At 40.1% G+C, this 23,820-nt stretch overlaps 1 protein-coding gene across 1 annotated transcript in view; it reads left to right on the top strand.

The window, feature by feature from the left end:
• ALDH1A2 (aldehyde dehydrogenase 1 family member A2) overlaps positions 1 to 23,820 on the top strand; it is a 98,846-nt gene that overhangs the window by 46,314 nt on the left and 28,712 nt on the right. Inside the window, exons 5-7 of the mRNA XM_082618376.1 lie at positions 9,676 to 9,737; positions 11,732 to 11,860; positions 11,987 to 12,100. Coding sequence (XP_082474502.1) covers positions 9,676 to 9,737; positions 11,732 to 11,860; positions 11,987 to 12,100 — 305 coding nt within the window. The remainder of the gene's footprint in view (positions 1 to 9,675; positions 9,738 to 11,731; positions 11,861 to 11,986; positions 12,101 to 23,820) is intronic.

The following is a 23,820-nucleotide window of genomic DNA, read 5'->3' as shown; positions in this document are numbered from 1 at the left end:
ACTAACTGGGTCATATAGTAGTTCTATTTTTAGTTTTTTAAGGAACTTCCATACTGTTCTCCATAGTGACTGTATCAGTTTACATTCCCACCAACAGTGCAAGAAGGTTCCCTTTTCTCCACACCCTGTCCAGCATTTATTGTTTGTAGACTTGTTTGTTTGTTTGTTTTTGCAGTACGCGGGCCTCTCACTGTTGTGGCCTCTCCCGTTGTGGAGCACAGGCTCCGGACATGCAGGCTCAGTGGCCACGGCTCACGGGCCCAGCCACTCCGCGGCATGTGGGATCTTCCCGGACTGGGGCACAAACCCGTGTCCCCTGCATCGGGAGGCGGACTCTCAACCACTGCGCCACCAGGGAAGCCCCTATTGGGTTTTTTTTTTTTTTTTTCCGTACGCGGGCCTCTCACTGCTGTGGCCTCTCCTGCCGCGGAGCACAGGCTCTGGACGCGCAGGCTCAGCGGCCATGGCCCACGGGCCCAGCCGCTCCGCGGCACATGGGATCCTCCCAGACCGGGGCACGAACCCGCATCCCCTGCATCGGCAGGCGGACTCTCAACCACTGCGCCACCAGGGAGGCCCTATTGGGTTTTTTTTGTTTTTTTTTTTTTGTTTTTGTTTTGTGTAGACTTTTTGATGATGGCCATTCTGACCGGTGTGAGGTGATACCTCATTGTAGTTTTGATTTGCGTTTCTCTAATGATTAGTGATGTTGAGCATCCTTTCATGTGTTTGTTGGCAATCTGTATATCTTCTTTGGAGAAATGTCTATTTAGGTCTTCTGCCCATTTTTGGATTGGGCTGTTTGTTTTTTTCATACTGAGCTGCATGAGCCGCTTGTATATTTTGGAGGTTAATCCTTTGTCAGTTGCTTCGTTTGCAAATATTTTCTCCCATTCTGAGGCCTGTCTTGTCGTCTTGATTATGGTTTCCTTTGCTGTGCAAAAGCTTTGAAGTTTCATTAGGTCCCATTTCTTTATTTTTGTCTTTATTTCCATTTCTCTAGGAGGTGGGTCCAAAAGGATCCTGCTGTGATTGATGTCATAGAGTGTTCTGCCTATGTTTTCCTTTAAGAGTTTTATAGTGTCTGGCCTTACATTTAGATCGTTAATCCATTTTGAGTTTATTTTTGTGTATGGTGTTAGGAAGTGTTCTAACTTCATTCTTTAACATATAGCTGTCCAGTTTTCCCAGCACCACTTATTGAAAAGGCTGTCTTTTCTCCATTGTATATTATTGCCTCCTTAATCAAAGATAAGGTGACTATAAGTGCGTGGACTTATCTCTGCACTTTCTATCCTGTTCCATTCATCTAGATTTCTGTTTTTGTGCCAGTACCATACTGTCTTGATTACTGTAGCTTTGTAGTATAGTCTGAAGTCTGGGAGCCTGATTCCTCCAACTTCGTTTTTCTTTCTCAAGATTGCTTTGCCAATTTGGGGTCTTGTGTGTTTCCATACAAATTGTGAAATTTTTTGTTCTAGTTCTGTGAAAAATGCCATTGGTAGTTTGATAGGGATTGCATTGAATCTGTAGATTGCTTTGGGTAGTTATAGTTATTTTCACAATGTTGATTCTTCCAATCCAAGAACATGGTATATCTCTCCATCTGTTTGTATCATCTTTAATTTCTTTCATCAGTGTCTTATAGTTTTCTGCATACAGGTCTTTTGTCTCCTTAGGTAGGTTTATTCCTAGGTATTTTATTCTTTTTGTTGCAGTGGTAAATGGGAGTGTTTCCTTAATTTCTCTTTCAGATTTTCCATCATTAGGCCCACAAATGGCCCTAAGTGTGTTCACTTTAGATGGCCAAAGTTTTACTATATAGATCACAATACATTATCCTTAATGGAAGAACTATTTGGTAGCATTTAATAATTAATATTTACCTTTATCTTGGAGCCGTTCATTTAAAAAATGAAAGATTTCACATTTAGATGGCCCAAACAAAGTCATGAGAGCTTGCATCAGAAATCAAATGACAATTCAGTGTAAGTGAACCCTAAACTTTGATGAGAACTTTGGCAAAATTTCATCAGTTCTATGAAAATACTTCTGCATTGCTGAGTAAATGATATGAGGAAGTAAAATAGGAAGAGGACTAAGTAAGCAGCTCCAAAAGGGGAAAACTTTTTTAAATGGAAAAAAAAAGTCCCTTTCTTTAATTTTTTTCCCCATTACAACCACCCCCTTTCCTTGGCCTAGCTGAAATGCACAGTAACATTGTGTATAGGAATGCAAGAGATTTCTGTGCATTAATTTTGTATCCTGCTACTTTACCCAATTCATTGATTAGCTCTAGTAGTTTTCTGGTAGCATCTTTAGGATTCTCTATGTATAGTATCATGTCATCTGCAAACAGTGACAGCTTTACTTCTTCTTTTCCGAGTTGGATTCCTTTTATTTCTTTTTCTTCTCTGATTGCTGTGGCTAAAACATCCAAAACTATGTTGAATAATAATGGTGAGAGTGGACAACCTTGTCTTGTTCCTGATCTTAGTGGAAATGGTTTCAGTGTTTCACCACTGCAAATGATGCTGGCTGCGGGTTTGTCATATATGGCCATTATTATGTTGAGGTAAGTTCCCTCTATGCCTACTTTCTGGAGGGTTTCTATCATAAATGGGTGTTGAATTTTGTTGAAAGCTTTTTCTGCATCTACTGAGATGATCATACGGTATCCTTCAATTTGTTAATATGATGTATCACATTGATTGATTTGCATATATTGAAGAATCCTTGCATTCCTGGGAGCCATTTCTTGGGGTCCATATTTGATAAATTTCTTCTCAATTTCTGGCACATTTCAGATTCTTCTGATTTCATTGACCCATAGGTATTACCTAATCATACTCTGTCTAGTTTATATGTAGATTATGTCAATGCCAAATATTCTTATGAGAATAATAATTCTGTCAAAAATTTTTTTCAAACAACTATAAAATCTGCTTTAAGAAGTAATGTTTACCCTGAAGGAATAATCCAAATATTTAAATTGTTCTAAATAACTAAGTAATTGCTATATTGCTTGTGTAATTTGATGAGCCCCCATCAAAGAACATAGAAGAGTGCCTCAACATTCACAAATGTGGAAGAGGTTTTTCTATTACTCATCTCTAGAGACAAAGACTCGTCTTAGTTTAATTCTAGAAATGGCTCAATCTATACATACTCAGTAAAATTTGATCCATAGTTCAACCAAATTCATGGTAAAATAGAGTTTTTAATTGTAAGATTTTTATATTCTTCATAAAGGTGTATAACATTCAGGTATGAAACACGTAAGAGAAATTGCCTCTGGGTGTGTCTTAAAATAAACTCCTTTTAAGAACAGTATTTTTTACTTGAGTGAAATGGAAAAGAGGCTGAGAGATAAAAAGTTCTAAACGTGAATTAGTATCTCTGTTTTGGTGTGTCATCACTTCTTTAGTTTTCTCCACCATAGTTATATGCTAACTTGTTGTCTCAGAATGTGATATTCAGAACATTTATTTAGTATTTACATCACATGCAGTCCTTTCTTGCTGAGTCTGAACTCTCTCTGTAATGCCTCATATTTGGTAAGAAGACCTAAGATCATCATAGCCTAAAATGGAGTATCGGAGTTTAGATGGAGATTTTTTCTGTCAGGCTGATGTGCTTTATAGCATAATGGTAGAGAAATGATGGGAACAATCTTTTTAATCATCTTGCCATATTTAGAGAGCATTATTATTGTAAAAGATGGGAAAATGGGCTGCAATTTTTCTTCTAGGCAGAGAGCTGTACTCATTATACATCATCTTAGGTGTAGAAGAGAGAGAGGGAGAAGTAATACTCCGCACCCTCTTGGAGTCGACCCACCCCAGATGCAGAGAGGTGCTCAGCCTTGGGCTCCCCCACCTGAGGAGAGGGCTGTTGCTCTGTAGTGTTCCCTTTATAACTTTAGATACAGGAGTCTATGTGAGTTCTCTGTCCACACACCACATCCTCAAAGAATCATCTTCACCCTTTGTAAAAGGGTTGTCTTTTTCCCCCCATTTGCACTCCTTGACGTTACACTCTGATTCTATGGTTTGTGATAGCCACCTAAATCCAACACCTTTTTCACAAAAGAGCCTTTAATATGTTTCTAAGGGAAGTGAATTTGAAGTCTGATGATGCAGATTCAAGTGCAGGAGCCACAACTTAACCAGTGATATCACTTTAGACTTAACTTCTCTGTGCCATATTTTCTCTAATTGTAAATTTTTAATAATAATACTTGCCCTAATTTTTCCATAGTGTTGTTTTGAGCATGAAATGAGGCAAGAATGTAAAAATGTTTTGTAAGGTTCTGTAGAAGTATATATGTTTTTGTTCTTATCTTCCTATTTTAAAAGTGTTAAAAACATTGTTTAGATTCTCCTACACTTCAAACTCCTTTCAGGCAAATTAGTTATCAGAGAGGCAAAAAGTAAATAGAAATGAAGTCAGCAGCTGTAGGTCATCACAATACACATGGACTACCCTTTACCTGCTTGGTTCCTCTGAACCTCACTACTTGGAGTGTGGTCTGTAGATCAGAAGCATTGGCATAATCTGGGAGTTTATAGAAATGCCGACTCTTAGGTCCCACCCTAGATTTACAGATTCATAATCTGCATTTTCACAAAAACTCTAGGTGCTTTGTGTACACATTTAAATTTGAGAAGCACAATATGGCATACCATGTGGCACTGGTAGCCTGCAAGATGATTCTATAGAAATGCAAATCAGAACCACAATGAGGTATCACTTCACCCTGGTCAGAATGGCCATCATCAAAAAGTCTACAAATAATAAATGCTGGAGAGGGTGTAGAGAAAAGGGAATCCTCCTACACTGTTGGTGGGAATGTAAATTGGTACAGCCACTATGGAGAACAGTATGGAGGTTCCTCAAAAAACTAAAAATAGAGCTATCATATGATCCAGCAATCTTACTCCTGGGCATAGGTCCGGAGGAAACTCTAATTCAAAAAGAATCATGCATCCAGTGTTCATAGCAGCACTGTTCACAATAGCCAAGACGTGGAAGCAATCTAAATGTCTATCGACAGATGAATGGATAAAGAAGATGTGATATTGAGATATATATATATATATATATACACACACACACACACACACACATACATACACACACACACGTGTGTGTGTATATACACGATGGAATATTACTCAGCCATATAGAGAAAGAATGCCATTTGCACCAACATGGATGGGCCTAGAGATTATCATACTGAGTGAAGTAAATCAGAGAAAGGCATATATCATATGGTATCACTTATATGTAGAATCTTAAAAAAATGATACAAATGAACTTATTTACAAAACAGAAATAGACTCACAGACATAGAAAACATACCAAAGGGGAAAGGTGGGGGAGGGATAAATTTGGAATTTGGGATTAACAGATACAGACTACTATATATAAAATATACAAACAACAAGGATCTACTGTATAGCACAGGGAACTATATTCAGTATCTTGTAATAACCTATAATGGGAAAGAATCTCAAAAAGAGTATATATGTATATTTATAACTGAATCACTTTGCTGTATACCTGAAACATAATCAACTATACTTCAATAAAAAATAAAAATTAAAGATGATTCTTGGGGCTTCCCTGGTGGCGCAGTGGTTGAGAGTCCACCTGCCGAAGCGGGGGACATGGGTTCATGCCCCAGTCTGGGAGGATCCCACATGCCGCGGAGCGGCTGGGCCCATGAGCCGTGGACGCTGAGCCTGCACGTCCGGAGCCTGTGCTCCGCGACGGGAAAGGTCACAGCAGTGAGAGGCCCGCGTACCGCAAAAAAAAAAAAAAAAAAAGATGATTCTTTAATGCAGTAAGCATGTTTTATTTTAATTAGTAGGTTTGAAGAATATTAGAAGAAAATATAGCTAGCTCATGAAATCTGTTATTTCATAGATTTTCCTTAAGGTGAGGCTAACAAATAGCTGACAAATAGCTTTTAAAAGATGAGTTAATTTAAGAAATTATAAGTAATAGGGTAAGTGATACTTGAACATGGCAAAAATTAAGAAGGTGGCTCTTGAGTGATTGGCCTTTGGGTAACCTTAGCCTAGAAGCTTGGTGAGATCCAGAGCAGGGTCATAGTAGCTGTGTGGGACCTCTGAGGTGCCTCCAGCCCTGGCCAAGGGTACACATAAGAGGTATAGTTCTCGTGTGTTCTGGGCACCCTGTTCAGACTAGGGGTGTTCAGAATCCTCTTCCACTAACCAGATGAGAATACGGACTGAGCACAAGGTCTGGGACCCTTTCTTTATCTCTTTCACTCAGCAGTGTTTTGGGAAGAGCACCAAAATACCCTTTATTTATCTACTGCTTAGAGGAACTTAGATGGAAGATTCTTTGATTTCTTTCACTGCACCAGCCATTGTCAAATCTGAACAGTTTATCCAAGAAAGTTTTCTTTCCCCATAACTTGTTTCTCTTGGGATCAATTGAGTCGAGTTCAATTCCTTATGAGGTCAGCTTTTTAAGATTTTCATACTTTTTTTTTTTTTTTTTTTTTTTTGCCGTACACGGGCCTCTCACTGTTGTGGCCTCTCCCTTTGCGGAGCACAGGCTCCAGACGCGCAGGCTCAGCGTCCATGGCTCACGGGCCCAGCCGCTCCGCGGCATGTGGGATCTTCCCGTACTGGGGCACGAACCCGTGTCCCCTGCATCGACAGGCGGACTCTCAACCACTGCGCCACCAGGGAAGCCCAAGATTTTCCTACACTTTTTCCTCTCTTTCATTTCTTCAGTAACTTTCAAAATTATATAAGTAATACAACTAAATTTTTCAGCATTTAGAATGTAGAGGGGAGAAACGCTTTATGAATTACAATGCTGTGCTTGTGCAAGTGCCCTGTGAATTCTCTCTGAACCATTCTAGTGCTGCTAAAATAAACACCTGTGTGGTTCTTCAGTTCATATTCCCATTTTTTTCTCAGGCCATTTGTACTCCATCTTGACATTACACTTTCTTTCTATGGTCTTTGATTAACACCCGAATCCATCACCTTAGCCAGATTAGAGTTTACTTGAGAAGGACTTCCTTGCAAATGAAACTCTCTAGCCTATTGATCAGTGTTTTTGCTCCCTGTGAAAAACCTTCCCAGGAAGAGGAGCCTAATATTGCATTTATATCTTCTGGGAAAAAAATGTGAAACATTAAAATGTATTAATAGAAAAAAACTTTTTCAGAGATTTATAAATTGAAGAAGGGTGGTAACTTGCACTATTGTAAAAAAAAGATATCTATGAAAGTTTTTGAGTTGTCTGCATACAAAGCTGAGATACTTAAACTTGATTTTTTTTTTTTTTAAATTGGGTGCTGTCTCAATTATCCTTTATTTGTAGTTTACCTTGAATTACTCTGGTAACCTATTGAGGTTTTTTTTTTTTTTTCCCCTCCAATTCGCGCTGTCTCGGCGCACGTACGTGTCACCAGCTCTTTTTTTTTTTTTTTTTTTTTTTAATTTATGCCTGTGTTGGGTCTTCGTTTCTGTGCGAGGGCTTTCTCTAGTTGTGGCAAGTGGGGGCCACTCCTCATCGCGGTGCGTGGGCCTCTCACTATCGCGGCCTCTCTTGTTGCGGAGCACAGGCTCCAGACGCGCAGGCTCAGTAATTGTGGCTCACGGGGCCAGCTGCTCTGTGGCATGTGGGATCTTCCCAGACCAGGGCTCGAACCCGTGTGTCCGGCATTGGCAGGCGGACGCTCAACCACTGCGCCACCAGGGAAGCCCCTAAACTTGATTTTTAAAATATTACTCAGACTTCTTATTGTCATCCTGTGGACAGTTTCCACATTTTGGCTATTTTTTTTCTTGTAGTGGAGATACATTCTAAAGTAATTTCCTTCCTACAGTTGCTGAGCTTAACTACTTCCTAAATTCTTCCATTTAAAGTAATATACATGAAACAAAATTATGAGACAAGTAGCAGACTAGGGTAAAACTTTGCATATACACATGACAAAGGCCTAATTTTCTTAATATACACAGAGTTCTCTAAATGATTAAAAAAGAATAACCTAGTAGAAAAATGAGAAAGGATATAAACCTGAAGAAAAAAAATTTAAATGACCATTAAACATGAAAAAATATTCAATCCATATATCATCAAACACAAATCAAAACAGGTTGTCATTTTCTTACCTATCAGGTTGACCAAAATTAAAATGTTTGAAAAACCCCAGTGTTAAAGGGTAGGGAAAAAAACATGTTGTTTTGGAATTATAAATTGTGTAATTTTTCTGAAGAGTGATTTGGCAATTTGATCAAAATGTGAAATGCATGTACACTCTGACCATGAAATTTCACAGATACACAGAGATATATAAAATGATAGTGTTACAGCATTATTTATAATAGCTTGAACTGAAAGCAATCTCTGTTGTCCTTCAGGACAGTTTACAGTGGTACCATTATTTATTGAGCCAGTGGAATAACATTCAGCAGCTTAAAAAATGTGTTAGATTTATATGAAAAAAGTGGGAAAAACCAAAGTATAGAAGACTGTGAATAATATGACCCCATTTGTATTTTTTTTAAAAAAAGAGAGGGGATAAAAGGATGCTAATGTATGTGGGAAGAAAAAGTTCTTTGAAAAGATGTACCAGCAACAGATAGCTGTTAATTCTAGGAAGAATTAGCATCTCCTCCTGTCCCCACTTTCATTCCCATCCCTAATAGTAATGCTCTTCCTGAGTATTAATTGAGGGTCTTCACTTTCCCTAGTGAATGGCTTTTGAGAGAGAAAACAAGTATCAGTGAAGCAGCCAAAGGGTTGGCAGCTGAGGGAAAAACAAAGACCCAATACCAGAAATGAAAAGCTTTATGCTAAGAAAAACAAGCCATTCTTTGGTTATCTCAATTAGCCACTTAAAATAATTCAGATAAACATAATGGTACTTTCCTAAAGAAGAATTTGGTTTGGACTTCCTGGGTATTTATTCCAACTTCCCATTGCTCCTATAGGGAAAACAAGGTTATTAAATTGTCGTCATTTCCATGGCTGGTTTGAGGGTGGAGGCTTTGGGTTATTGATGTAATCTTCTTTGAAGTGAACTTTTGCCTTCTTGAAATAGGCCTAGACATGCCTGGGTTCCCCCAGTGCCTGGAAGTGCATTTGGACACCAGGATTGAGTTATGAAATAGATCTTACTTTTACACCTCACCTTTTCCAGTTGCCTAGCATTTTAAATTTACCCAGTAGCATTTTACTTAGTTTCTTTTTTTTAGTACTTTCAGAAAACTTTTTAAAATTTTGAGGTACCTCAGTTTTTAACTCAACTGTTCTATATATAAATATCATTTTAATATTTAATATAATATTTAATATTTTCCAATTCCCTGGCCCACCTGCCCCCGTCCCTGCCCCACCCTTCACCCCCAGCACTGCATCTAGTGTCATAAACTTGTCTTTTATTTTGCCTTTGAGGGCCTCTTACCAGTACTCTGTTTGGGTTCTGGGGACCATATCTGGAGAAACCCTTTGCCAAGTGACAGCTCTTCTACCAGCTTTCATACACAGTTGAGTAGGAACCATGGAAAAAAAGTTTTCTCAACTTTATTTCTGCTTTTTGCTGCCACCCAAGTTCTCCCTCTGCAGTTTTTCTTCTAGTCTGAACTCTGTGGTAGTGACGGTGCTCGTTTCTTTCAGATGGAGACTATTTTACCTTTACAAGACACGAACCTATTGGAGTGTGTGGACAGATCATCCCAGTGAGTGTATCTCCTCACGCCTCGTATTTATTTTCATTTGAACCAGTTCTCTTAAAGATACATAAAACATGGACCTCAGCAATGTGTGTTTTCCATTACTGGGGAAAAAAAAACTGAGTTCATGTTGTTGACATATCTTTAACAGCCTCCCTGCAAATGCTTATTTGAACAGGTTAATAGGGTTTCAGCTTTGTTACCAGGAGTTGAGTTCTCAAGTCATGGAATTCTCATGATTAAAATAAGCAAAGCAAAGTCTAGTGTATTAATAACCTGCCCTTGGTTATGGATGTCCATTCTGCTTATGGAAAATTAATACTTTGTTATATTTGCTTGTTTATTTTTTAGAACTGTGACTCACCATTTTTCCAGGCATATTGTTTTATATGATCTTTTAATCCCATTCTTTCCCACTATTTCTTTTCACAAGAATCTAGATAGAAGACTCTACAGAAGACACAGCAGTACAATTAACGTCACAGTCATAATTGAAACCATGCCGGGCTGTTGTGTGTCTTGTACAGGGAAATATATGTAGTGCTTAGTGTTTGGACTGAAACATTAAACATTTTTTTTCTCTCTGTCTCATACACAGCCTTGGCACTATACAAAACATCATCGAATCTGCCAACAGAAGATTCTAGCTAATCGTTCTGGCAAGGATTTCAGGGAAGGCTCAATTTAAATTCTTACAGTATAGACAAGAAGTTTTCTCTTCTCAAAATATAGGAGAACAATTCAAGATAATCTTTGGCTTTGGAAACCAAAGATTTTTGAGAAGTATTAATATGTTATTTTAGTGGTCCATAAGCTCTAGGTTACTGTGAGGTTTATTAGAGAATGAAAAGGGAAGATGAGAGATTTGGTTTAAGTTCTTCTGCTCCTAAACCACCCAGGGAAATCCTACTCAGCTCAGAGCAGGGTTGAGGTCTGTCACCTTAATTGCAGGAACTCAAACCTGCTTTTCCTGCCCTTCCCCAGACTCTTGGAGCTGCAGCTTTCACTGACAGGACAAGAGCCGCTTGTCAGCCAGCTCGGCTCAATTACTGCACTCCAAGATTTATATACTGTAGATGGAATTAAAACATCACTGTGTACTCCCAAGTTTATAAACAACTAAGGGGAAAAGAAATTGGGTGTTTGGTGAAGGCAAGACACTTGTATATTTTTGCAAGCTTGCCAGGGCCAGCGAGAATCTTTCAAGGATGGCAGCTGAGATGCTTCAGGCAGAAACACATTGTGGTCAGGGGCTGAAGCCAGGGGACCAGGATTTTTGTTTTCTTTCTTAATGAAATTATCAACGACACCTGATAGTACTGAGGCTCATGCCTGCACTTATAACAATACAAGCTTAATATCCTTTTAAAATCAGTTTAAACTATTTTAGGCTGCAGACTCAGATACTCCCCTATATTTTTTAGTCTCCATTAGCTTTTTTTACAGTGTCAAGGAGACAAACTAAAACTTTTGCATACTCATCAGTAGATGCACTTTATTTTTTGTAATCATTTGTTTTGTGACAATACATGTAGGTAAAGAAAAAGGTGCTGCCTGGAAATACACACTGACTTCTAGTTCTTCCACACTGAAGAGCTTTCATACCAGTCTGAAATCCTGGTGTAAAAATCACAAATGCAAGAAAAAGTTTTCATACATAAGAACTTACTGGAACCAAAGGCTAATCTTAAAAACATACAAAGTAACACCAATGAAAAACCAAAACAAAACAAAGAAAAAACAAAGACTCCCTTTTTACCATGAGATTTCTTTTTGTGGGTAGCTGGAAATAGTAATTTGCTGACCAGAGAAAAGGAGAGATTTTCACAGTCAATCCTATTCTGTTCTTAATGAAGTAATTTAAAAATCCAAACATCTATACTCTGGTGGGACAAGATTTATGTTGAGGACTAATGTGAGACATCTGAGAAGTCACAGCTTGAAAACAAAGTAATGGAGGAATATTTTTCATCTATCAACCTTGAGTTTTTGCCTTTCAGTGGAACTTCCCCCTGCTGATGTTTGCCTGGAAAATTGCTCCAGCTCTGTGCTGTGGCAATACAGTAGTTATTAAACCAGCAGAACAAACACCACTCAGTGCGCTCTACATGGGAGCCCTCATCAAGGAGGTAAGAGAAACTGACTTCAGGAGTGGCTCCCACTCTCCTTACAGTTGGGGCCTACTGGAGTATATCCGATTTAACATGCTTCATCAGCTTTCACAAGCCACGTTTCCTCTAATTCTGTTTTGTTAGGCTGGCTTTCCACCGGGAGTCATCAATATTTTGCCAGGATACGGGCCAACGGCTGGGGCAGCAATAGCTTCTCACGTTGGCATAGACAAGATTGCGTTCACAGGGTCTACTGAGGTAGGTGCCTGAGAAACCATAGCTTGAAGAACAGTTCTGCAAATGAGTAGAGGGTTTCAGAGAAAATTGAAACTGTTACCCATAGGCTGAACACCTAAAGAGCAGTGAATACCCAAGGTCTCAACGAGCAGCACTGGTATCATAGCTAGAAGACTGATGAATGTCAAAGTAAAGGTGTACATTGACTATTTGATGCCACAGATCTCTGAGGTTTTTTTGTATGCCATTTGTGTGAGACCAGTCCCAGAAAAACAAACAAAACCCGATTATATTTTGAAATAAAAGGAACACATATCAGAGGCAAAACCAAACTAACAAACTGTCCCACAGAAGTGTCCCAGAAGCTGGGATTCTGAACACTTTCTTAAATCAAGATCATAAGGTAAGAACTGGAGATCTAGGGACTTTCCTGGCGGTCCAGTGGTTAAGACTTCGCCTTCCAATGCAGGGGGTGCGGGTTTGATCCCTGGTTGGGGAGCTGAGATCCCACATGCCTCGCGGACATAAAATAGAAGCAGAATTGTAACAAATTCAATAAAGACTTTAAAAATGCTCCACATCAAAAAAATCTTAAAAAAAATAAAAAGAACTGGAGATCTAAATTAATCTCTGGTCTTATTATATCACCAAATCCTGTAGATGCGGTTTGCAGCTTACTATGGCCATGAGCCATAAGGGGTGATATAGAGTAGAGGTCAGCAAACTTTTTCTGTAAAAGGCCAGATGGCAAATATTGTAGACTTTGCCGGCAATATGGTCTCTGCTGCAGCTATTTAACTCTGCCCCTGTAGCACGAAGTAGCCATAGGTAATGTATAAGCTGAACAAGGCTACAGGCCAGCACTCCATGTCCTGTACTGGCTTTGCTCTGGGGGCAGTCAGCTCTGCTTGCCTGCCTCTTGGCTCAAGCACTACCGAGCCATACAACTTTTAGGAGTTATCAGCCCTTCTAGTCACATGGGGCCAGAAGACACTCTACAGTGGGTGGTGCAGTGATTCAGCTCCTTGTCTGGGCAGGGCAAACTGGGCTCTAGGGCTAGCAAAAGTCCTTATTTGAGTAGCTGAATCAGGCAGATCTACAACCCTCTGTGTTCCCTGATCAGAGTGTGCCCCCAATTTGGTTCTGCAGATGAGCAAAGCCACTGGTTGGGATTACTGCTTGGTCACCGCAGGTAGGAATTCAGTCTGCCAAGATTTGTGTGCTGCAAGCCCCTACCCCCTTCACTGTCACAGTCATGTTCCCAGTGCTTGAGCTCCGCAGAGTCCCCTGCAATCCCTGTGGTACGAGATCAGAGTAGTGGCTCCCACAAATTAACTCACAATTCTGGCTTCTCTTTTACCACTGGAGGAACCAGAGGGTCAGAAGAGATCTCTCCACATGGTGCTGCAATGGCCTGGGGGAGGGGCAATGCGGTCACAGTGTAGGCCGCTTTTCATAACCCTTCTAATGGAGTCTGTCTGGGTCTCTATGGTGCAGGGGAGTGCTTCAGGCTTAACCTTGTGTTCTAGGATTCTCTCAGTGATGTCTTGGTTTTTTTTTTAATAGTTGTTTGTTATGCTTCTCGTGAAGGGAAGCAAAGTCTGGAACAACCTATGTTGCCATCTCTGTAACATCAGTCCTCAGTATTTTCACTAGTACCAGGTTGCTTTAATTATTAGGTTTTAAAAGATGTGTTGTAATATGGTAGGCAAGATGCCCTCTTATTTGGTTTTTCAGAACCTTTTGGCTATTCTTTCCCATTCTTTCAGACAAAATATCAAATTAGTTTTCCAAGTATCTTACCTTCCTCTACAAAACTCATTGGAATTTTGATTGGTGTCATATTCTCTGTCTATATTAAATTGAGGGATAAGTGCTCTCTCCAGAAGATTGACTTCTCATCTAGGAACATAATATAAATCTCTTCATTTATTTGTCCTATAATGTTCATCACTGATATCATCATTTACGTGTTAGGCTTTTCTTGATAAAGTAATTTCTGGGGATTTAACTTTTTGTTCCAAGGATATTTCAGTTTAAAAACTGAGCACTTTTTTTTTTAAGTCACAGTACCGTGTATTGGAAGGTTATATTGAAATGATGACTTAATCTTTCAGGCCAGACAAGAAGTGACATAGTGAATCAATAAGAACATAAGTGCTTGTTTCCAGGTTGCCTGGGTTTAATCTCTGTTTTACCATTTAAAACGTTTTTTAAACTTTTAAAAAGACTTTATTGAAGTATAATTTACACACAGTAAAATGCACCCATTTAAGTACCAAATGTACACAGTCTTGTAACCATCACCCAAATTTAGATATAGAATATTTCCATACCCTAAAATGATTTGTCATACCCTTGGCCCCAGGCAACCACTGACCCTTTTTATTAATTTTTCTTATTCTATTAGTTCATATAAATGGACTGATATAATATGTACTCTCCTGTGCCTGATTTTTTTTTTGGTGAGGGGGTTGTTGTTCAGTATTTAACGAATTATTGATATGATTGGGTTTGAATCTCCCATTTTGATTTTATTTTCTACTTGTCCCATTTGCTTTTTGTTCTTTTTCTCCTCTTTTTCTGCCTTATTTGGATGAATTTAGTACTCCATTTTATCTTTTATTTTGGATTATTAGCTAAGCCTCTTTTTTTATATAAATTTATTTATTTTTATTTTTGTGTGTGTTGTGTCTTCATTGCTGTGTGCAGGCTTTTCTCTAGTTGCGGTGAGCGGGTGCCACTCTTTGTTGCGGTGCGCAGGCTTCTCATTGCAGTGGCTTCTCTTGTTGTGGAGCACGGGCTCTAGGCGTGTGGGCCTCAGTAGTTGTGGCATGCGGGCTCAGTAGTTGTGGCTCACGGGCTCCAGAGCACAGGCTCAGTAGTTGTGGTGCATGGGCTCAGTAGTTATGGCTCATGGGCTCTAGAGCGCAGGCTCAGTAGTTGTGGCTCACAGGCTTAGTTGTTCCGCGGCATGTGGGATCTCCCCGGACCAGGGCTCGAACCCATGTCCCCTGCATTGGCAGGCAGATTCCCAACTGCTGCGCCACCAGGGGTGCCCCAGCTAAGCCTCTTTTTATTTTTATTTTTATTTTATTTATTTTTTTTTTTCTTTTTGCGGTATGCGGGCCTCTCACTGTTGTGGCCTCTCCCGTTGCGGAGCACAGGCTCCGGATGCGCAGGCCCAGCGGCCATGGCTCACGGGCCCAGCCGCTCCGCGGCATATGGGATCCTCCCAGACCAGGGCACGAACCCATATCCCCTGCATCGGCAGGCGGACTCTCAACCACTGCGCCACCAGGGAGGCCCAAGCCTCTTTTTAAAGTGCTTGCTTTAGTAATTACAACATGCATCTTAATCACAGTCTATTATTTTAAAGTATTACGTTACTTCATATATAATGTAATAACAGTACAACAGAATTCTTCTATTTCTCATCCCATCCTTCATGCTACTGTTGTTCTATAATTCACTATTGATGTATGTTATATAGCCCATAGTACATTGCTACACTTTTTGTTTTAAAAATTCAACTATCTTTTCAAAAATTTTTTTAAATGAGAAAACAAAATTATTTTACATTTAGTCACATACTTGCCTTTTCTGACCCTCTTCTTCTTTTTCTGTTTTTTGTTTTTTTTGGTCCATGTTTCTTTCTGATATCATTTTCCTTCTATATAAAGATCTTTCTTTAACATTTCTTACAGTGCCAGTCTGTTAGTGAAAAATTCTCTCAGCTTCTGTTTGTCTGAAAATGTCTTTATTTTGTTTTCATTTTTTAGGACTTTTTCCTGAATATAAAATTCTGATTCAACAGTTTTTATTTTATTTTATTTTACTTTCAACCCTTGAAAGATGTCATTCTGGTTTTTTATGACTTGCTCTGTTTCTGATAAGAAGTTAGCAGTCATTCTTATCTTTGTTTTACTGTATATAATTTTTTTTCTCTTGGGGCTTTAGAAATGTTTTCTTTTTACTGATTTTCAACAATTTGATTATGATGTGCTTCTGTGTAGTTTTCTTTGTTTTTCTTCCCATTTGAGGTTCATTTGAAATTCTTGGATCTGTGAGTTTATATTTTCATCAAATTTGGAAAACTTTGGCAGTTATTTTTCAAATATATATGCTTTTTTCATGTCTGTTAATTTTTGAAAGGATGCTGAACATTGTGACCATTACCTTATTGAACATGTGGATTTTGTTTTCTTTCTTTAAAGAGTGCTGGACTTTCTTCTGTAAAGTGGTTAAGTCACTTGAAGTACAGCTTGACCCTTTTGACACTTAATTTTAAGCTTTGTTAAGTACTAGCTTATCTTTTACTAAGATACTAAACTTTATTAAGATTACTAAGTTGGGATCCTTCTGGAGTTTCTACTGAATGTTCTCAGTGTTCAACTAGGTCTTTCCACTCTGGCTAGTCAAAACTCAAATGTCCCCAACTCTCTATGAGCTCTGGGGATTATTCAGCATACAAATTACCTGGTCTTTGTTCTTTATCCAGTCTTGTGGAGTTTCACCTTATGCATACCCAGTTTAGCCTTCAGCCAAAGACTTGATGGGACCCCCATAAGGTTTCTTGACTGTATTGTCTCCCTCTGGTACCAAGCCCCTCACATTTTAACCACCTTATTCTCTCTAAACTCTGATCTGTTTCATCAATTCAGTGAGACCACCGTGTTCTACTTTGGTCTCCCCATCCCATGCTGCAATCTAGAAAGTCTTTTGGCAGAAAGGTCTTCCCTTGTTTGTTTCTTTTATCTCTAGAATCACAGTCCCATACTGCCTGATATCTCATTTAAAGAAAGCAATTTCATGTACCTTTCTAGTTTACCATGAGAGGGCAAGTCCAGTGACAGTTTTTGACAAATAGACTGCCAGTTATTCCTACAGCCAAAATGGGTTTATTCAGAATCAGCAAAGAATTGCAGTTTGGGGTCTGCAACCATGGCAAACTACATGCAAGTCCTTCCACAGCAAGGAGAGGACTCTTAAAGAAGGGAAAAGGAAATTTGAGGGCTATAGTAAACAGAGTCCATTGGAGAATTTGACAGTTTGAAGTATAGTGGCTTTTCATTGGTTGAGATTGTGACAGTCTCCTCTAATTGGATGAGCTCTTGCCAGGCAAGAAGAGGAAGTCTTTCTTTTTCCTGTTAGGCTCTCTCTTGTCATAGGTGTTAGAGCTCCCCTTTCTTGTCTCCCAACTCTATCTTAATTGAGGTTTCTGTTATTCATTTTTACAGTTCCCCCTTTTGATCAAGAGCTTTCTCTGAAAGCATTGCTGATCAAGAGTCCAGTTTTCTGGTTTCAGCAGCTTTTTGTCTCTCAATGCCCGGAAGGACCTTGGGTGTAGTTTCCCATGTCAGAGGAAAGTACACAGATTGAAAACCTATTGAGGTCACATTCTAGTAACAAGGAGGGATAGGAGGGAGAACTCTCAGGCACTTTCTGTGTAAAATCCATGTGTTGTCAAGATCGTAGACATAGGAGATCTTCTGAAGTGTTATGTCATCATTAAAGGTCTGGCAGGCAAGCTTCCAACAGGACTGGTCCAGATTATCTTGAGAAAGCTATCTCATCAGGTGTTGTCTGCTTCAATTCTAGAAAATTTTTACTTTCAGGTCCCCAGATGATGTGCAGGTCCAGTCAGGGTTTGGTGCTTTCTTTTAGTGTATCACGTGAATCCAAAAGTCTATTCCCTGGAGTTCAGTGGCACAAGGGTTGGTTAGCAGTACCAGATAGGGGATCTTTCCAGCAAGGTTGGAGAAAGTCTTTCTGGAGGTCTTTTCCAATAGATAAAATCTCCAGGGTGTAAGGTGTGATGCTGAAAGTCTTTGTCTCCCAAGAGCACACTGTAAAAAAGATTGCTCTAACAAAACATGGTTATTTTTAATAGAAGCAATTAGGCCTTTGTAATATTGCATTATCTCTCTTATCAGTGAGTCAAAAGGGGCAGGAGCCAAGTTCGTTGGGTATTCTATGACTGTTTCAAAGTATGAGAGTTTATGAGTTCCAAAAGGGATGGATCTAAGATTTAGAAGGACCTATGACAATGCTTTTGGCCAAGGTGTTTTTAGGGACTCTACAAATTTTCCATTTGAGTCTTAATAATATCATTAGTGCATTTGACTAAACTAGAGGGTTAACAGTGGTACACATGGTGAAAGCATTGTAAAACTGGCCAAACAGTGCACAGTTGTCAAAGTACTGACTAGTAAGATGAGTTCCTTGATCACTATGAAGTTCAAGAGGAGTTACCCAGGTAGGGATAATCTTTTTCAAAGGGACTTTAGCCACAGAAGAGGCAGTAGCCTGTCTGCAAGAGATGCCTTCAGCCCAGTGTGAAAACAGACAGACCAGGACTAAAACATATTTATATTCATGAGACAGAGGAAGTTGTATGAAATGCTTTTTCCAGACCTCAAATGGTTATTAGGCAGTTTGAAATGTCCAGGAGCAGTGCAAACAGGCTTCTCTGGGTTATATTTCAGACGAGTGGGATAAGTGAGGTAGGAACTTCTTGCAGTCTTAATGTTTCTTCACCAATATTGATTCATGAATGCTATCATTATGTCAGCAGACCAATGGTTTAATGTATGTACAGTGGTTAGGATTGGGAATTCTAGAATCACTGCTAGGACTGAGTTGTTATTTGGTCCAAACCAGAGCTTTCTCTTTTTGTCAAACCAAGAATTGTTGAACTTCCAGTCTTGTTTTTCCTTCTCTGAGGCCAATTGTGTTCGGCTTCTCTAACCAGTTTTTCTAAGTTATAATTTGGGGAAATATCTCTTTGGACCATGCCAGAGGTTTGGCTGTTGTTGGTTCCTTTAAGGACAGCATTCCTTGTGGAAATGTCAACAAGGTGATTTCTTTTAGCTTCCAGAAAGTCAACTTTAGAATCTTAATAATAGCTAAAGCAGCAGATAAAAGTATTGCATCTAACAATTACTGAATATAAGGGCCATTTTATTTTATTTTATTATTTTTTGAGTTTTTATAACAGCTTTATTCCTTTTTTTTTTACGACTTTATTGGAGTGTAATTGCTTCACAATGGTGTGTTAGTTTCTGCTTTATAACAAAGTGAATCAGTTATACGTATACATCTGTTCTAAGGGCCATTTTAAATGTTATTTCCACTACAAGTAAGGAAGCCATATTGCTTCCACAACATTCCAAAAGTATGAGCTACTCTGAAAGCACATCTACTATCAGTGGCACTTTTGTCCTTGGCTGAAGTACAAGCCTGTGTAAGAGCACATAATTCAGCCTGTTACGCCAAAGTAGCTATAAGTAAAGATGCTGCTTCAACAACATTAAAAGGAGTTGTAACAGCATGTCCAGCACAATATTTGTCATTGTCACTTTTTAAATAGAAACCATCAGTGAACCATGAGAAATCAGTGTTACCCAAAGCGTTTTCCTGCAGATCATCTCAAGGAGTCGCGAGGTGATCTATCAGCGTTAAGCAGTCATGAGGGACTTCATCAGTGACAGAGGGGAGAAGTAGCAGGGTTACCGTCACTCTGTAAAAGAGTGATGTGAGAAGCAGTTAACAAAAAGACTTCGGAGGAGGTGAGGCAGCTGACTGAGAATTGTTGAATATGATGAGAATTCAGGTGAGCTTTTACTGCATGAGGTACAAAAATGGTTAAAGGGAATCCCATAATAGTTTTCTTGGTGGCCTTCACCGAAAGGGCAGTGGCAGTAATGAATTTTTCTCCTGTTTTGGGAGAAAGAAATTCTGGCATGATACTTCCCTAAGAAGTCTTAGCTAAGATGGATAGGGGTGGAGGAGCTAAGGAGAAAAGAGTATGTATTTCTCAAAGGGTCTAAACAAAAGGGTACAGGTTCAAAGACAGGAACCTCTTGTGGTTCACTAGAGATCCCTGATGCTTGAACTGTTTAGTACTCCGAGGCAGGGGCTGCTTTATAGTAGCAGAGTTGAGCACCGGGTGTGTTGGCTTTGGTGTCAGTTAGGACTGGAGGAGATTCAGCCCCAATCTGGAGAAACATTTCCCTAAGATGATTAAGAGGGAGGATTGGAAAGATCCCCTGTAGTTCCTCAGAGCCACTTCCTTGAGGACTGGGAGAGCAATGGAAAAACTGGTTAGAGGCCTGAAGGTGCTGCCGGAAGTGCTTGAGTTTATAACAATCTCTTTTCCAGTGTCCTGGCTGTTTTGTTTTTGTTTTTGTTTTGTTTTGTTTGAGGTACGCGGGCCTCTCACTGTTGTGGCCTCTCCCGCCGCGGAGCACAGGCTCCGGACGCGCAGGCTCAGTGGCCATGGCTCACGGGCCCAGCCACTCCCGTCCCCTGCATTGGCAGGTGGACTCTCAACCACTGTGCCACCAGGGAAGCCCTGTCCTGGCTGTTTTGCAAAGATAGCAGAAACTAGGAGGGTTTTGGTCTCATTTAGGGACCTTCATTTGCTGGAGTTGAAGATTAAGAATTTTGTTGGTCTTCCTTTTAGGTGACTGCTCTAGAGTGTGAGAGAGCTGGTTTACCAGATTACCTAAATCTGAAGTGGACATAGTTTCCCATTCCATCCTGGTCCTTTTTACCAGAAGGGAAAGGTCCCAGTTCAGCCTATTGATAAACATAAAATTAAAGGCTCCCCAGGTGGGATCAACATTTGAAGGAAGACCAGAATTTTCCTTAACAGTCTGAAGTTAATTATAATAGTCATGAACAGATTCATCAGATTTGCATGCAAGCTTGAATTTTGTCCCAGTCAACAGGCTTTGGAAAAGTCCTAGGAATTGCTTGATGAAGTTGTCTAGCAGTTGCCTGAACCTGATCATATAACTTAGCGGGCTGGTCTCCAGCTTTAATTCTAGAGACCTTTCAGGATTTTCCCAATTAGCAGCTTTCATCCAATGCTGGGCCTAGCCTTCACCAGCAAGCATATGAACTAGCAGATATGAATCAGAGAAACGAGGTTGATAAGTTTTGTTTTGTGTATCCCTTAACTACTTACTGTGGATGTAGATGATTTTACTACTTTTGTCTTTTAATTTTCCTACTAGCTTTATAAGTGGTTGATCTGCTCTCTTTATCGTATATTTGCCTTTACCAATGAGGTTTTTCCCTCTCATAATTTTCATATTTCTAATTGTGGCCTTTTCTTTTCTGCTTAGCGAAGTCCCTTTAACATTTCTTATAAAGCCTGTTTTGTGCCACTGAACACTTTTAGCTTTTACTTGTCGGTAAGACTCTTGATCTCCCCTTCAACTATGAATGATAGTCTTGCTGGGTATTCTTGGTTTTTTCCTTTCATCATTTTAAACATATCATGCCACTCCCTTCTGGCCTGCAGAGTTTGTGCTGAAAAGTCAGCTCATAGTCTTATGGGAATTCCCTTGTATATAACTAGTTGTTTTTCCTTTGCTGTTTTTAATATTCTCTCTTTATCTTCAATTTTTGTCATTTTAATTACAATGTGCCTTGGTATGTTCCTCTTTGCATTAATCCTGTATGGGACTCTCTGTGCTTCCTTTCCCAGGTTAGGGAAGTTTTCAGCTATTATGTCTTCAAATATGTTCTCTGCCCCTTTCTCTCTTTATTTTTCTGGGACCACCAGCACATTTGATGTTGTCCCAGAGGTCTCTTAAACTGTCCTTATTTTTAAAAAGTCTTTTTTCTTTTTTCTTTTTTGCTTGGGTGATATCCCCTTCTCTGTCTTCTAGTTCACTGATCTGTTCCTCTGTATCATACAATCTACTGTTGATGGCTTCCAGTGTATTTTTTATTTCAGTTATTGTATTCTTCAGCTCTGTTTGGTTCTTCTTTATATTTTCCAACTCTTTGTCAAAATTCTCATTGTGTTCATCTATTCTTCTTCTAAGTTCTTTGAGCACCTTTATGATTATTACCTTGAACTCTTTAATGGGTAGATTGCTTACCTCCAGTTCACTTAGTTCTTCTGGTGTTTTATCTTGTTCTTTCATTTGGAACATATTCCTTTGTCACCTCATTTTGCCTAATTTCCTATTTTTATTTCTGTGTATTTGGTATGTTGGTTATGTTTCCTGATCTTGGCAAAGTGGCCTTATGTAGGAGACATCCTATGGGACCCAGCAGCACATTCCCCTCTGTTCAGCAGAGCTACCTGCTCTAGGGGGCCCTCTGTGTGGGCTTTGTGGGCCCTTCTGTTGTGGCGAGCTGACTACTGCTAGCCTACTTGTAGGCATGGCTGGCCCCTGGCCTGGTTGGTTGATAGACTCTGCCTAATGTGGAGGCTGCTGGCTGCTGGTGGGCAGGGTCAGGTCCTGGCACAACTGGCTACATGGGGCCTGGGAGTTCTGGTCCTGGTGCTGGCCCATTGGTGGGCAGGACTGAGTCACAGGGCACCTTGCTGCAGAGCTTCAGAGGTTCTGGGGCTAATGCTGGACCACTGGTGGGCAGAGCTGGGTCCCAGGGGAGGGGGTGGCAGGTTGCAGGGGCAGGAGTCTCAGAGCTAGTGTCAGCCTGCTGGTGAGTGGTCTGGGTCCTGACCAGTGCTGGGTATAGCTGGGCCCAAGGGATCCCAGGGCTGGTACCCACCCACTGGTGAGTGAGGCTGGGTCCTGGGGCTAGTGCCAGCCCACTGGTGGATTGGGCCAGTCCCGACAGCTGGCTGCAAGGTCCTGGGGGCCTGGGGCTAGTGCTGGCCCACTGGTGGGTATAGCAGGGTCCTGGGCCCTCTGGTGGCTGGGGCCAGTTCCAGGGCATCTTGGGGCTCAGGGTGTCCTATGGCAGCAGCCCTGCTAGTAGGTGGGACTGTGTCCCTGCACCACTATGTGCTAGGACTGGGGTGTCCCAGGACTGGTGGTTACTGGTTGGTGGGCAGGGCCAGGTCTTGGTGCTAATAAGCTAGAGGGTGAATTCCAAAATGGCACTTGTCAATAGCAGTGCCCTCGTGGTAGAATGAGCTCCCCAAAATGGTTGCTGCCAGCCTTGGCGTCCCCAGGGTGAGCCCCAGTTGCCCCCTTCCTCTCTGGTAGGCTCTCTAAGATCAGCAGGTGGGTATGACCGAGGCTGCTTTCAAATTACTGCTGCTGCCTTTGGTCTCAGAACATATGTTGTGTGTGCCCTTTAAGAGTGGAGTCTCTATTTCCCACAGCTCTTTGGGTCTCCTGAAAGTAAGCTCTGTTAATGTTTGGAAGCATCAAATTACCAATTGAAATAGGTGTTCCATTCAGTTTGGGAAATTTTAGAGCTGTGTAAGTTTGAGGATTTCAAAAGTTTCCTATAATCACGATTGATATTCTAAATTGCCTTTGGTTAGGTAGGTTTCAGGCAGGTCACCAATTCTCATAGTTTATCATTGTCTCAAATTGAATATATTATACTCAATGAGGTTACAAATTTATATACTTCTGTTGATACAACTAAAGTCTTAAGAATACAACCCTAACGATGTTTGAATTTAAAAGTCCTTGGTTTCTTCGGTGTAGAATATTTTTAAAGTATTTTAATCCCATAAATGACTAATTTCTAATCTTTTTTTTAAATTATTTTAATTTTATTTATTATACAAATGATAACATTTCTATGCAAGATTTGCCTATAAAACACTAATTTCTAATCTTTTGGGGTGAGATAATTTGCTTATCAGGTTAGTGGTGATTTTTTAGCTTTAATTTTTGAAGATTACAGTTTCTGGTCAAACATACCGATTTTGGGGTGTTGGTGGTTTGCATTCTCTTTGGAGTCTATCCTTTAGTCATTCTTCTCACTACCCCGTGTAGCATCTGATGTGTAGT

Source organism: Mesoplodon mirus, assembly GCF_964341445.2.
Source record: "Mesoplodon mirus genome assembly, chromosome: 4".
Lineage (NCBI taxonomy): Eukaryota > Metazoa > Chordata > Mammalia > Artiodactyla > Ziphiidae > Mesoplodon > Mesoplodon mirus.
This window is presented reverse-complemented; position numbering and strand designations above follow the sequence as displayed.